This window comes from Ambystoma mexicanum, chromosome 6q (assembly GCF_040938575.1).
Source record: "Ambystoma mexicanum isolate Mex_15411 chromosome 6q, UKY_AmexF1_1, whole genome shotgun sequence".
Classification (NCBI taxonomy): Eukaryota; Metazoa; Chordata; class Amphibia; order Caudata; family Ambystomatidae; genus Ambystoma; species Ambystoma mexicanum.
The window spans coordinates 614,872,877-614,887,707 of record NC_090937.1 but is presented as its reverse complement, the minus strand read 5'-3'; the positions used below and the strand labels follow the sequence as shown (position 1 = coordinate 614,887,707).

Below are 14,831 nucleotides of genomic sequence, written 5' to 3'. Positions count from 1 at the left end.
CGCCCGTCGGAACCCCCTCAACCAGTGCTGCAAGACAACTCGGCGGCCATTTTGTTGGCTATACAGTCCTTATGCTCGGAGACAAGGACGAGACTGCCGTTACCACCAACGGAGGAACCGCTCCCGACGGGGGACCCGGAGCCAGGCCCTTCTGGGAGCCCTCCTCTTAAGAGAAGAAGGATTCATCCCCCCTTTTCAACCATCGCGCCCTGCTCAGCCCTCCTCCCCGTCCATGACACGCGGGGATGATACGGGGACTGACACGGCCGCGACGGGTACAGACGACGAGGTTTACGATGAGGATCTCCCGTCATCACCTCCCACCTGGGCTTCCCCGCCCGACGAGATTGGATCGTTTCACGCCATGATCGCCAGGGCATCCAAGCTTTTCCAGCTCTGCCCGGAAGAGAAGAAGGAAGGTTTCCTTTATCAACGGCGCGAGACCAAGAGGAAGACGGTCCTCGCTGTGCCTCTACTGGACGATATCTGGGATGAGGGTCTCTCCCTCCTCAAGAACCCATCCACAATGCCGGCTAGAAGGGATCGGTACGAGAAGTAGTACCGGGTCCCGGACGCGGCCCCCTTGTGCCTTCGGGCAACGCCGACCCCGGACTCGGTCGTCTCTGCGGCAGCCAGGAAGAAAGCGGGGGGGCGCGGCCTCTACGTCAACCTCCCCGCCGGACGGCGAGGGAAAGAAATTGGACACGATGGGACACAGAGTCATCTCATCGGCAGCGACGACGATTAAGGCTCCCAACGCCTTGGCTATCGTAGCCCGCTACGACAGGGAGTTGTGGTACAAACTCGCCCCCATGCTGGACTTCCTACCAGACGACAAGAGGGCTGAGGCCCTAGAGATCTTGCAGGAAGGAGAAGTGGCGTCAGACCACGCCATTACGATAGCGACGGACATCGCTGACACTGGATTTCGCCAGTTGGGCAACGGCGTGTGCCTGGATGGCACGTGGATGGCTCAAGGCTACTGACTTCCGTCAGGACGTGCAGACCAGAGTTTTGGACATGGCGTTCGACGGGAGCAACCTGTTTGGGAAAACAGTGGACGATTCCCTACAAGCCATCAAGGCGGACACGGAGATGGCCCTGGCTCTTGGTGTTCTCCAGCAACGACGGCCGCCCTTTCGGAAGGGCGGAGGCAAACAGGGTGCCTCCAAAGGTTCCAGCGGTGGATTTTCCACCTATCGTCAAGCGGCCCGTTCTTCGTCACAGGAAGCCTACAGGGGACAAAACAAGTCGGGCGGACCCCGCCGTCGTTGCCAAGGAGGACAAGGCGGCAAAGCCTTGTCGAAGCAGGACTGAACCGGCCGTGGGGTCGGGCCCCCACCGAAGCACCCTGGTGGGAGGCCGGCTGGCGAGCTTCGTCAGCGTGTGGGAGTCCATCTCCACCGACCATTGGGTGCTGGACGCCCTGGCTCAGGGTCACGCACTCCAGTTTCTAAAGAGGTGCCCGCGCGTCCCCCCTGTGGCCAGGAAGGAACATCACGTCCCACAACTTCTCTTGGAGGTAAGGGCGATGCTCAGGAAGGGCGCCATCGAGCTCGTCCCAAAGAGGCTTCGGGGCTCCGGAGTTTACTCAAGATACTTCCTCGTGAAGAAGAAGACGGGAAGATGGCGTCCCATCCTGGACCTACGACGACTGAAAAAATTCATCAAGGCACAGAAGTTCCGGATGGTCACCCTCCAACACGTCCTGGGTCAACTGGAGGAGGGCGATTTCCTGTCGTCGTTGGATTTGGAGGATGCCTACTTCCATATCCCCATCCTAAAGGGACACCGAAAGTTTCTCAGATTCGTGGTCCAAGGGCGTCACTACCAGTTCAGAGCCCTTCCCTTCGGGTTGAGGTCGGCACCCAGGGTGTTCACCAAGTGCCTCGCACCGGTGGCGGCGCGGCTGCGCCTAGAGGGGATCCACCTCTACCCCTACCTGGACGACTGGCTCATCCGAGCAAACACAAAGGAGATCGCCGTGGAGCACATGGCAAGGACCGTCCAACTACTCACGGACCTGGGATTCTCCATAAACTACGACAAGTCCCACCTGGTGCCCGTTCAATATGCACTGTTTCTGGGAGCGAAGCTCGACACAGTGTCGCTTTTGGCCTCTCCGTCGGAGGACAGGACGAGGGCCATCTTGGGCAAGGTGCAGCGGATGCTGGTTGCGGACGCGGCCAGGGTGAGGTCCATCAAGTCCCTCCTCGGAATGATGTCTTCTTGCATTTATCTCATCCGCCTGTGCAGGCTCCGGATGCGCCCGTTGCAGGAGTTCCTGAATGCGCGCTGGACCCAGACGACGGGCAGCTTCGAGGAGAGGATCACACTCGACGAGAGTTTCCGACGAGCGATCCGGTGGTGGGGCACCCGCGCGCATCTGACGGCGGGCATGGACTTCCAGACCCCGGGCCACCAGAAGACAGTGACCACGGATGCCTCCCTGGAGGGGTGGGGAGCGCACACCGAAAACCTGCACGTGAGGGGTCTTTGGCTGCCGGCGGAGAGGTCCCTCCATATCAACGTCCTGGAACTCCGTGCAGTGTTTTGGGCCCTCAGGTCCTTTCTTCCGTCCCTCAAGGGCAAGGTGGTGAGGATCTTCACCGACAACACCACCACCATGTTCTACATCAGGAAGCAGGGCGGTACCAGATCCCCAGCCCTGTCCAAGGAGGCACAGGATCTGTGGCATTGGGCCGTCGCCCAAGGGATGTTTCTGGTGCCGTTTCATCTGGCAGGAATAAAAAACACCATCGCCGACTCGCTCAGCAGAGAGCTGCGCTCGTGCCACGAGTGGGAACTACGACAGGATCTAGTGGACCGCCTCTTCCGACGGTGGGGCACACCCCAGATCGACCTGTTCGCGACGGCGACAAACTCCAAGTGCCGGAGGTTCGCCAGCAGGTTTCCCCAGCCGAGGAGCATGGGCGATGCTTTCTCGTTCCCCTGGGAGGGCCTGTTCCTATATGCGTTCCCTCCATTGCCGCTGCTGATCCGGCTCATCAACCAGCTCAAGAGGTCACGGTGCAGGATGATCCTCGTCGCACCTGCGTGGCCGAGGCAGATATGGTTCCCGAACCTTCTGGACTTGTCAGCGTCCCCGTCAATCAAACTGCCAGTGGACGCAGATCTTCTCTCCAGGGAAGGAGGCGCCATCCTCCATCACGACCTGAAGTCGCTGAACTTGCAGGCCTGGCTCCTGCAGCACTAGAGTTTGGAGGTTACGACATACCGGCCGACTGCAGAGAGGTTCTTGCAAAGGCCAGGGCGTCCTTAACTCTTAAATGCTACGGACACAAATGGAAGAGGTTCTCTGTCTGGTGCCATGCACAGAAGATTAACCCTCTATGGATTACGGCTCCCCAAATACTGCCGTACCTGCTGACGCTGGCCAAGGCTGGACTGGCGTACGTTCCATCAAGATTCATCTTCCTGCGATCTCCCGATACACCAGAACCACGGGACGGTCGTCTTTGTGGTCTCATCGTCTGGTGAAAGAATTCATGAAGGGACTGTTCAGATCGTTCCCGCCGGTGAAGGCCCCGGCCCCGGCGTGGGAGCTCAACGTGGTGCTGACCAAGCTCATGGGACCTCCGTTCGAGCCTCTGCACTCGGCTCCGATGAAGTTCTTGTCGTGGAAAACAGCGTTTCTTGTGGCCATCACCTCCGCACGACGGGTGGGAGAGATCCAGGCCCTTTCCTGCAAGCCCCCGTACTTGACTTTTCACGACACGAGGGTAGTGCTCAGGACGCACCCCTCCTTCATGCCCAAGGTGCCGTCAGACTTCCACCTCAACGAACCCTTGGTGTTGCCTGTTTTCTTCTCGTCACCTTCGTCGCCGGCTGAAAGGACTTTGCACTCGCTGGATGTGGCTAGAGCGCTGAAGTTCTACATGGACCGCACGAAGTGTTTTCGGAAGACGTCACAACTTTTTGTGAACTTTGGACCTGTCAATCAGGGGAAGGCTCTCTCGAAGGCTTCCATTTCCAGATGGCTCTCCGGCTGTATCATGTACTGCCATCGGTTGGCAAACCGACCGCTGCCTGGCCGTCCGAGAGCCCATTCCACCAGAGCGATCGCAGCTACCACGGCGTTCCTATCTGGTGTGCCCTTGCTGGACATCTGCAGGGCTGCTACGTGGAGGTCGACGCACACCTTCACGAAATTCTACTGCGTCGATCGGGATTCCAGGGAGGAGTCCGGGGTCGGCCAAGCAGTGCTGCGCAACCTGTTCGCCTAAGGTGAGCCTGGTGAGGAGGTAAGAATTGCTTAATGTTGAGTTTGATGTAATGCTTAATGTTGAGCCTTTGCCACCTCCCGTGGTTGTGCATGTGTGTACTGCTATGTATTCTTTTATTCATGAGCATGTGAATCCATGCCAGACCCAATGCTGGAGAAGGAACAAGTTACTTACCTGTAACAGTTGTTCTCCAGCATGGGTCTGGCATGGATTCACATGCGAACCCTCCCGCCTACCCCTCTGCGGCTCTTCACTTGGTCATACTGCCTCTTCACGTGCTTCCAAATCTGAAGATGGCTGCCAGAGGCGGGGCTTAGGGAGATGGCAGTCATTGGCTGTGGTCAGTATGACGCAGAGATCAGTGATTGGTTACTACTATGAAAGACAGATCAGAAACGAAACTGATACTGATTTTTCTTTACCGAGGATTCCCAGCCTGACGACGGGGAATATTCATGAGCATGTGAATACATGCCAGACCCATGCTGGAGAACAACAGTTACAGGTAAGTAACTTGTTCCTTAAGGAATATTTGGTGTGGAAACCACTGCCACAAGCCAGAAACTCGACGAGGGGTGACTGCACAGTGCCCCCTCGAAAAACAGACCCAGGGGCAATCTAATTACCCCTACCAGTACTTCCACAATATGATGGTTTGTACTGGTTCTGTTCCCAATTTAAGACTAGTAAAGTCAATGGTGACTTTACATGCCCTGGGAGACAGTAGTCAGTCCCAGGGTATGGAGTCTATATTTGGGGGTCACTATGACACCCCTGTGTTACTGCACTGAGGGTGCTGTGTAAAACACTTACCAAAAACCTCATGAAACCCTATGGAGTAAAAGACCCCATAGCCCATAAAACACATTACAAAGTCAAAGGATATCTCAAATCATGTCTAAGAGTGGGAGAAAAAGTCTCACTCTTAGCAGGAGACAAAAATAAACCCCAAGAATCCAGCAAAGCTGCTGGGGGACCCACTAGGTTTGGGAAATTAGCCTTAACAGAGAATTCTCCCTAACAACACACACTGGAGTTTCAACGCAGGTGTACACGGATCCCTCCGGTTGCCCATCAGGAGAAGCACATCCCTCGGTTCCTAGAAGAGGTACGGGCCATGCTGCGAAAAGGGGTGATAGGGCCAGTTCCCCAGCGACTTCGGGGCTCCGCAGTCTATTCCAGATACTTTCTGGTCAGAAAGAAGACAGGGTGCTGGAGGCTCATTCTAGACTTACAACGTCTGAACAAATAGCTCAAGTCCCAAAAAATCAGGTTGGTCACGCTGCAACACGTGTTCGGCCAACTGGAAAGAGGAGACTTCTTGACGTCGTTGGACCTGGAGGACACCTACTTCCACGTCCCCATTCACATGCTCATCAAATGTTTCTACGTTTGGTGGTGCAGGGACAGCACTACCAGTTGAAGGCCCTACCTTTCGGCTTGAAGTCAGTCCCTAGACCATTCACGAAATGCCTGCCACCAGTGGCGGTCCATTTACGCCTACTGGGCAAACATGTATACCCGTACCTGTACCTGGATGACTGACTGATTCGCGCCCACTCGCAGGAGATGGCCGAAGGACACACAGAGGCAACCGTCTGGCTACTAACGGATCTGGGATTCTCTGTCAACTATACAAAGTCCTGCTTAACAGAACGCGCTGTGCCCAGGCGCCAGACTCAATACGTTGTCCTGCCTGTTGTCTCCCTCGGAGGAGAAGATCACAGCCATTCTGGGGAAGGTGCAGCGGCAGTCATCGACGAAGACGGCCATGGTGTGGGCCATCAAGTTGTCACTAGGCATGATGTCATCCTGCATCTACCTCATCTGGCTCTGCATGTTGCAAATGCAACCCCTTCAGGAATTACTGAACACCCGTTGGATACAGGTGTCCGGAAGCTTCACAGACAAGATCTCGCTCAACGAGTTCTGTCTGGCAATAGTATGGTGGGGTGTTCCCTCCAACATCGCCAAAGGCACAGGATTTCAAAGCCCGCCATACCAGGAGACGGTCACCACGGACGCCTCCCTAGAGGGATGGGGAGCACACACCGGACGTTGCATGCCAGAGGCCTTTGGCTGCCGGAGGAGAAGGATCTTCATATGAACATCCTAGAGCAATGGGCGATGTCCTGGGCCCTCAAGTCGTTCCTCCCGTCTCTGAAAGGCAAGGTGGTGAGGCTCTTCACAGACAACACCACCACTGTGTTTTACATCAGGAAGCAAGGGGGCACTCGATCCCCGGCTCTCTCAAAGGAAGTGCAGCTCTTGAGGTGCTGGGCCATCGGACAGGGGATGTTCCTCGTTCCTCTCCACCACCTGACGGGAGTCAAGAACACCATTGCAGACCCCTTCAGCAGGGAACTGCGCTCCTGCCACGAGTGGGCGCTTCATCAGGATCAGGTGGACCACTTATCCGTCAAGTGGGGCAGACCCAGATTGATCTATTTGCGACGGCGGGGAACTCTAAGTGCCAGAAGTTCTCCAGCAGATTCCAGCAACTGAAGGGCCTGGGGGACGCATTCTCCTTCCCGTGGGAAGGGCTGTTTCCTCCGTTACCTCTCCTGCTATGAGTCATCAACACACCCAGACGGTGTCAATGCAGGATGATACTATCGCCTCTGCGTGGCTGAGGCAGATTTGAGTACCCGTACCTTCTCAGTCTGTCAACGTCAACCTCCGGTCAAACTGCCAGTGGTTCTGGATCTTCTCACCAGAGAAGGAGGTGCAATCCTTAATCACGACCCAGGATCGCCGAACCCGAGGCGGCTGCAGCTCTAGAGTTTGGAGGCTATGCATTGCCAGCAGACAGCAGGGAGGACCTCGTCAAGTCCAGGGGGTCGTTGACCTTGAAGTGCTACAGTCACAAGTGGAAGCATTCCGCTATGTGGTGTCGGTCACAGAAGATTACCCCTCTGAGGGTCACGGCCCCACAGATCCTTCCGTACTTGCTATCCTTGGCCAAGGCAGGACTGGAACACGCCTCCAGCAAGGTATATCTGGCGGCTATCTCCCACTACACCAGGTCACCAGGAAGTCTGACCGACTTGACAAGGCTCATGGGGACCCCCTTAAAGCCTTTGTGTGAGGCCCCACTCAAGTTTCTCTCTGGGGGAAAACAGCCTCCTGTGTGGCCATCACCTCTGCCAGAAAGGTAGATGAGATCCAGGCCCTATCCTGCAAGCAGCCGTACCTGACTTTCCACGAATCGAGGGTGGTGCTGCATACGCACACCTCTTTCATGCCGAAGGTTCAGTCGTAATTCCACCTCAACAAGCCTTTGGTGTTACCTGTTTTTTTTTTGGGAATCCGCCAGCTCCGGTGGAAAGGGCCTTGCACTCGCTGGACGTTGTTCGTGCCTGAAAGTTCTACGTGGCACGCGCAAAGGATTTTCAGAAGACTTCACAACTGTTTGTAAACTTTGGTCCTGTGAACCATGGGAAGGCCGTGTCCAAGGCTTCCAATTCAAGGTGGCTCTCTGGCTGCATCACGAACTGTCATCGATTGGCGAACCGACTGCTGCCCGGCCGGCCGAGAACCCACTCCACCAGAGCAATCTCTGCGACCATGGCGTTGCTGTCTGGTGTTCCCCTGCTGGACATCTACAGGGCTGCTACGTGGAGGTCCACACACACCATCACAAAGTTCTACTGGGTCAACAGGGATTCGAGGGATGAGTCCAGAGTCAGCCAAGCAGTGCTATGCAACCTGTATGTTTGAGGTGAGCCTATTCCAGAGGTAAGAGTTAATTGCTTCTGTTGATCCTTGCCACCTCCTGTGGTTGTCATGTTGTACAGGTATGTATTTGTTATTCATGAGCATGTGAATCCATGCCAGACCCCATGCTGGAGAAGGAACAATTTACTTACGTGCAACTATTGTTCTCCAGCATGGGTCTGGCATGAATTCACATGCAAACCCTTCCTCCGACCCCTCTGCATCTCTTCTGCCACTTTACGTGCTTACCAAATCTGAAGATGGCTGCCAGGAGAGGGGCTTAGGGAGAGGACCGTCATTGTTTGGGGGCAGTAAAACCCAGAGGACAGTGATTGGTTTAGAGGAGAAATACAGTTTGAAACTGAAAGTGTTTTTTCTTTTTACTGAGGATTCCCAGCCTGATGACGGGGAATATTCATGAGCATGTGAATCCATGCCAGACCCATGCTAGAAAACAACAGTTGCAGGTACTTAACTTGTTCCTTGTTGTGGAATCGATATTTTACCCATGAATGGATCAAACATTAGATCTTTAATTCATTTATGAGACACTTTGAATCACATTTAGAATGATGTTGACTTTGAAAGTGGGATTATGTGTTCAGACTCCTAATTATTTGAGAACTGCCATCCTCCGTATATGAATATTATGCAGTATCCTTCTTATCTGAATGTTATCTATCATATATTTTGATATTATAGTTTACAGATGATGAGACTGATGTTTAGGATGCTCTTACCATAGAACACTGGGTACAATAGGCGCGGCTTACTTATATAATGCCTAGAATGTGAACATGATCAATGAGTATTTATAAAACTGGATTGCCAACCACTTGTCTATATAGAGGCAGTCATTTTTCCCGTAAAGATTTGTAGACGTCTATTGCCAATTTATACTCTACCTGCAACTGGCATAATTTGTTTTTATCTACAGTATTTCTATTTGTATTAATAATTTTCAAATCTCATAGAATAGGACCCGAGATAGAATCACACAACTAGAGGGACATGTGTCTCTATACTTTATTGACATGGGCTGGATAGTAAACCCTTTGTTACTATCACACATGGGAGGAAACGTTTATATCAGCTCCTCACTGCACTCCAGTTTCCATCACTTAAGGAAGACGCTCACAGACCAGACGCATGCGGCTGTGCGTCCGTTATCCATGGGTGAAAACTGTTTACATTGTGATGTCATCATGCCATGACGTGATGGCGCCAAGGACCGTATTGTAAAAAGATGCTGCCATTTTGGTATGCTCGCGCGAACATTCAGGAGAGGGACGGGAACGCTGTGGTTCAGAAAGTAAGTTGGATATGGATCCTCTGCCACTTTTATATCCAAATCTCCCCATTAGGTACTGCATAGCTCTTACACCTATGTAGTCCTACATTTTCTCTACACCCACAGCCTCAAGCTTGTACATTGAACGGGTAATTATATTAGAAAGTAATTCTACACAACCTTCAGAATTCCCTGAAACAGTGAACGTTTTGACCACAGACTTCTAGAACTGAAGATCCATTTGTGATCCACTGCATGATGAATTCTTGTTAGATCTCAGCACATGTATACTCATACCAATTTTAGAGGTAAGGTTTCCTAATACGTTATAGCCTGTGGAAAAGATTAGTTAAATGTGTCAATGCAGCCTTTGCTGCAGGGCCCAGATCCTAATCGAGTTGTACCAAACACACTCCTTTTTTCCTAGACTGGTAGATAACACATTGGACATCCATCTTTGATGAGGGTTTTCTCTTCGGAGGAATTCTACACACGAGTTTGACTCACTCATAATCCAGGTGAATAATGTCTCTTAAACATGGGAGATGGTATATATTATAAACTTTGAAATTTGATAGATTTTTTATTTGGGAGATTGATATGACGACATTTTGATGATCCTTATTTGGTGTACTTAACTTGTAGAACATGAAGATTGAAGATTGAAATGTACTGGAATCATGAAATAATGTTGCTCCTGATGAAGGGGGAATCCCGTAACGTGTAGAGCTCTGTTCTATATATTGTTTGATTAAAATAACTTGATATTCCTTCTGAAAAAACAAGTGTTGCTTTGGTTTCTGTTATAATCAGAAAAGTCATAGATTTAATTACATTTTGTCTGCATTGCAGTACAGATGGTGTGCAGGGGAAGTGAGGTTCCTTATTACTCTTGGACTCTTCTGCTCTCTTGTGACTTGCTATCTTGTGCCAGGGTGGTATTACTCTCGCTCACACCCCTAAATTATCAATTTAATTTAATTTACACATAACTTACCATGGTGTGCAACATCATTGTGACTCTTTCTCTGGGAATAATTAAGCTGGTTATGGGTTTAATTGGGTGCCCCTGCAGGGACTTATAGATTGGGCAAGAGGATTGGTCAAGATCATTAATGCCCGCCACATCTCTGGAGATACCAGAATGGTTTCTGAGTTGAATCATGTTTGATGCAAAAGAAGCAGATTTTCGAGAACATATTCCATGATCTGGAGGCAGCGTTCCCTAGTATAAATTCCAGTTGAATATTTTCCAGCTGTTTCTACTGAAAACATTGCTTTACAAATGGGTTTATGTACATTATCTGAATTGCCATCAAGAACTTTCCAGAGGTGATTTTGTTGTGTCAGGTGAGTTTACATTGTTGTTTTTACAGGTTTTAGAAGGTTAGCTTGTGTGTTAATCAGGAAGTTATATTTTGGGCAAGCTTAAAGGTGAATGGTATCTGCCCAATGTGTCCTTTCGTAAAAACCCTCTTCCCTTTATAGCAGAATAAAATGTGTTGCATTAAATCATAGCTGTGTTTGTATATTCTTTTCTCCTATTGTAAAGATATGTTTTAAATGTGTATTTTTCTTATTTTTAATTAAAGGGTTACTTGGTCTGTAGCCACTTGCCAAAGGATGATGTCCTCGATATAGCACTGTACTGTCGACACTACTGTTTGTTGCCTTTGGCAGCAGTGCAGAGGATTGGTCAGTTGGTTATCTGGAGAGAAGTGTTTTTACTACACCACTGTCAGCCTTGCGAGTCAGGTGCTGAAGGATACAGGGAACCCGAAGCAAGATATTTTCTGCTAATTGTTGGTTTGGTAAGTTGTTTTTAATTTAAAAACAGATATACCATGGTGGCAAGACACCATAAAACCGTCTTGTTCCTGTAAAACAAATAAATGTTCAATATACACAGCCATAGCAACACAATGTATCGGGACATGGTTTGCAGTATGCACGTGGCAGAGATTCTTCTGGACATTGGATAAAAGGTACAGCCATCTTTCAAATCAGGTGGGACCTTTTCGTGCACATTTGTACTTCTCCTCCTCTTTGCTTGGCCTGAAAGGATTTTTTAGTTTCGTCTGAGGAAAAGGATCCAAGACAATTTTCCTTCCTTATCTCTTTGGTTTTCTGTGCAAAGTCCCTTTGTTTAATTGATGCTGCTGTTTGCAGTCGCACCCGTAGTCTGCACTGCTTCAGTTTGCCAAGGGAGGCCAAAGGATACCACTTGCAGCATATGTCAGGTCAGGCCTCCACCTACTCAGCCGCCGGCCCAGTCGAGTGCTCCTTTTCTCCAGGGCAAGGCGGGAGGGCCTCGTAAACTGTGAGCCCCCACAAACCGGGTTTTGCTCGCCTCCCACGGTGAGCACTCGACTTCCCACGGGGAATGCACTTTCACCACCGCTCCTCACACCGGCACTGGCCTGTCACTTGCCGCTTCCCGCTTGGGAGTTCTGGGTGATGCCTGTTCCTCTGCCCCAAGTTCTGGGTCCACGCTGACAGGACATTAAGCTTGTTTCTGCTGTGGTTCTTCTTGTTGACCCTTGGAGGTATCACCCTTAATTTTGCTGTGTCCTCTCCCATCCTATGCGATAGGCGGGACAGCTGGCTCATTCGGGACTGGCGAATGTTGATGCCGGGCTTCAGGTTGGAGCGCCCGCCCACGTCGAATTCGGGGGGTTGTCCCCACATATTCCCTCCGGAAAAGGACCTGTCTGGTGCCAGATGCTTCCCCTTCTCATTTTTCTGCTTACTATTTGTTTAGGGCTGAATTAGCTACACTGCACCGCCATTTCTTTGTGGGTTTCAGGGATGACGAAGGCTCAGGTAGCCATTCCGTCTGTGCCCCCTGGTGGTCTCCTCCTCTCTGTTTTTTTATTTCATTCTTACTATGGTTCTAGCTTTCTCTTCCCTCCTGAATAACCAGGGCAACAAGCTGTCTGCCTGGTTAGCCTTTACATAGTATTTCTATTTAAGATACAGAAATGCACGTTCTGCCGCCCTTGTTTGCAGAATTTCCAATTGTCCGTTTATGATCCTGAATTCTCTCTGGGTTTCTCCACTATCTCCAACCCCCATTTGGGACATGACCTGTTTCAATTTTACCTCAAAGTCTCTTTCCAAGAGCCTCCTCTTTATCTCTTCGGGCTTTCACCCCTATAATGTTCCCTCTAAACGTGGCCATAAATGCATCCCACCTCATGTTTTGCTCTGTCTCCCTGTTTATTATCTTGGAAGAATTACTCTATGCCTATTCTTATTTCCTCCCTCAGTGTTTTGTCTTTAAAAAGATAGGTAGGATATCTCTGTTGCCACAACCCGGGGAGTAGGTTGTTCCTCTTCACTTGCAGTGTAATCGGAGCATGGTCTAATAGTGCTATTGCACCCACTTCAGTCTCTGCTACCATACCCATCATGCTCCGGGATACACACATATAATCTATCCTCGAGAAGAATGTGTAACCTTTAGTTTCCCCCCTCTTTTCTCGCCAGGTGTCTACCAGTGAAAGTCTATCTATTTTCTCATACAATTCTATCGTGGGTTTGCCTTTGTTGCCCATAATGCCCGAACTCCTGTCTGCCACCGGGTCCCAAGCCAAATTAAAGTCGCCTGAGAGTATGATTTGTCCCTTAGCAAATGTTTCCAGTTTAGCCAGCCTATGCTGAATGAACCCATCTTGTCCGGAGTCAGGCGCATAAATCGTAGCTTTCGTGTAAAGTTCCTCCTTCCCCTATAGGACCGCTGCCAGGTATCTCCCACTGTCATCTTTCTCCCACTTTGTAGCTCTAATGTTGTGGCTGTTTCGTAAGGCTATCAAGGCCCCTCCATTTGTCCTCCCCTCGTTAGATTGAAATATCGGACGATAACCCTGAAGTCCACGTTTGTGCTTGTCACACACTTGAACATGCGTTTCCTGTAGCATCAGGAGCTCTGGTTTTTCCCTTTGTAGGAATCTTTCTAGTTTCTTCCTTTTCAGGGGGAGTTCAAACCATTGATGTTTAGCAAAATAATGCTTATGTTATTGGTTTTGGCCATCCTTGACTGTTTATTAACCTATTTATATACACCTTGGATTCTCGATTGGGACATGCCTCCCTTCCCTTTCCCCCCACTGGCCCCTCCCTTCCACCCACCCCCTGGCTGGGTGGACTCAACTGGCCTCTAGCCCCTCCCAATTCTCCCACTCTGGGATTAAACCTGTTCGGCAACTCAGCCCCACCAAACGCAGGCTCACTCAAGGCCATGTAACGATCCCAAATCCCACCATCCCTGTCCCCCACCAAACCAACAGTAGTATAACAATTGCCCTCCCCGGGCTAACTTAAAAAACATTATCAGATTGTGTGTCCTCTTTCAGGTAGCCACTGGGTCCTTTGGGATCAACTTATAGTTCCTTCGCTTCACTGTGGTCCATTCCTACGTCTTCTTGGTCTCCTGTTCTTTGATCTTGGGCCCACTGGATCCTGCCACTTCCTCCTCTAGCCCAAGTTTGGTTGCCCCTTCATTGCAGGATGTGACACGATGTTCCCGGCCCTCCTATTCAAATACCAGGCCGAAAGGTAATGTCCAACGATATCTAGTGTCTTTTTCATGAAGAAAGCTCACAACCGGGCCCATTTTCCTCCTTTTAAGCAAGGTTATTTGGATTGATCCTGGAAGAGCTGTAGCTTTGACCTGTTGTAGTTTAACTGCTTCACTTTTCTTACCGCCACCAGGATCTCTTCCTTTAGGCTGTAGTCATGTAGGGCCACCAAGCCGTCTCTTGGTCTAGCTCCTGGTTCCTTCCTCAACTGGCCCACTCTATGCACTCTGTCCAGTTTTAGTTCGGCATCACTGTGCAGTTCTATTAGATCCACAAATATTTTCTGGAACACCACTTTGAGGTCTTTGTCGTGGACATCTTCAGTCAGTCCTTTTACCCGAACGTTTGATCTCCTGGATCTATTTTCGAGATCCTCTGCTTGCAGTTCCAGGACACGCTAGGTGTTCCACCAGCCAGTTCATCTGCTTTCCGTGCATCGTTTACCAGTTCCTGGAGCGCCGTCTCGTTTGCGTCTACTCTTTCCTCTACTTTGTTTACGTCTTCCTTTATCTCATGAAGCGCTGATGCCAATCCTCCCGGATCTTGTCTAGCTGTATCTGCACAGTCCCTGCGATTTTATCCCCAAAGTCATGAAAATATTGTCTTAGAATGTCTTGCGTGGCCGCCTGGTCTTGCTCAGCGTCTCCTTGAAGCCCCACGTGCTCTTGTTTTCCTGGGCTGCCTTCTCCCTCGGACGGGTTTTCCGTATTTCTTCTCCATAACATTTGAATGGTGCCTTCCTGGGTTTTCTTAGCACTTTTTGCTGGAATCTGCAGCTATTTTCCTCCGTTCTTCGACATCTTTAGGGCCTGACGTCTAAGGCCCTATGCCGCGGATCCAGGCCCACCGCTACCAAGTTGTTGAGTGTCTGCTAGAGTCGATCGCCCCTGCTAAATTCACCTCCACTCCGTTCTCCTGCTGGATTGACCAGGGTTTTCACCAATTACCTCATCTGATGTGTCAATGCATGATCCAAGATGAAGAATGTGGTCAACA

The 14,831-nt window shown here is 50.6% G+C and overlaps 1 protein-coding gene across 3 annotated transcripts in view; it reads left to right on the top strand.

Moving 5' to 3' along the window:
- The window catches only part of INTU (inturned planar cell polarity protein), a 1,700,152-nt gene that overhangs the window by 1,282,654 nt on the left and 402,667 nt on the right, over positions 1-14,831 (top strand). For all 3 annotated transcript variants that reach the window (XM_069631109.1, XM_069631111.1, XM_069631110.1), the window contains exon 11: positions 10,848-11,066. In XM_069631109.1, the coding sequence (XP_069487210.1) occupies positions 10,848-11,066 (219 nt within the window). The remainder of the gene's footprint in view (positions 1-10,847; positions 11,067-14,831) is intronic.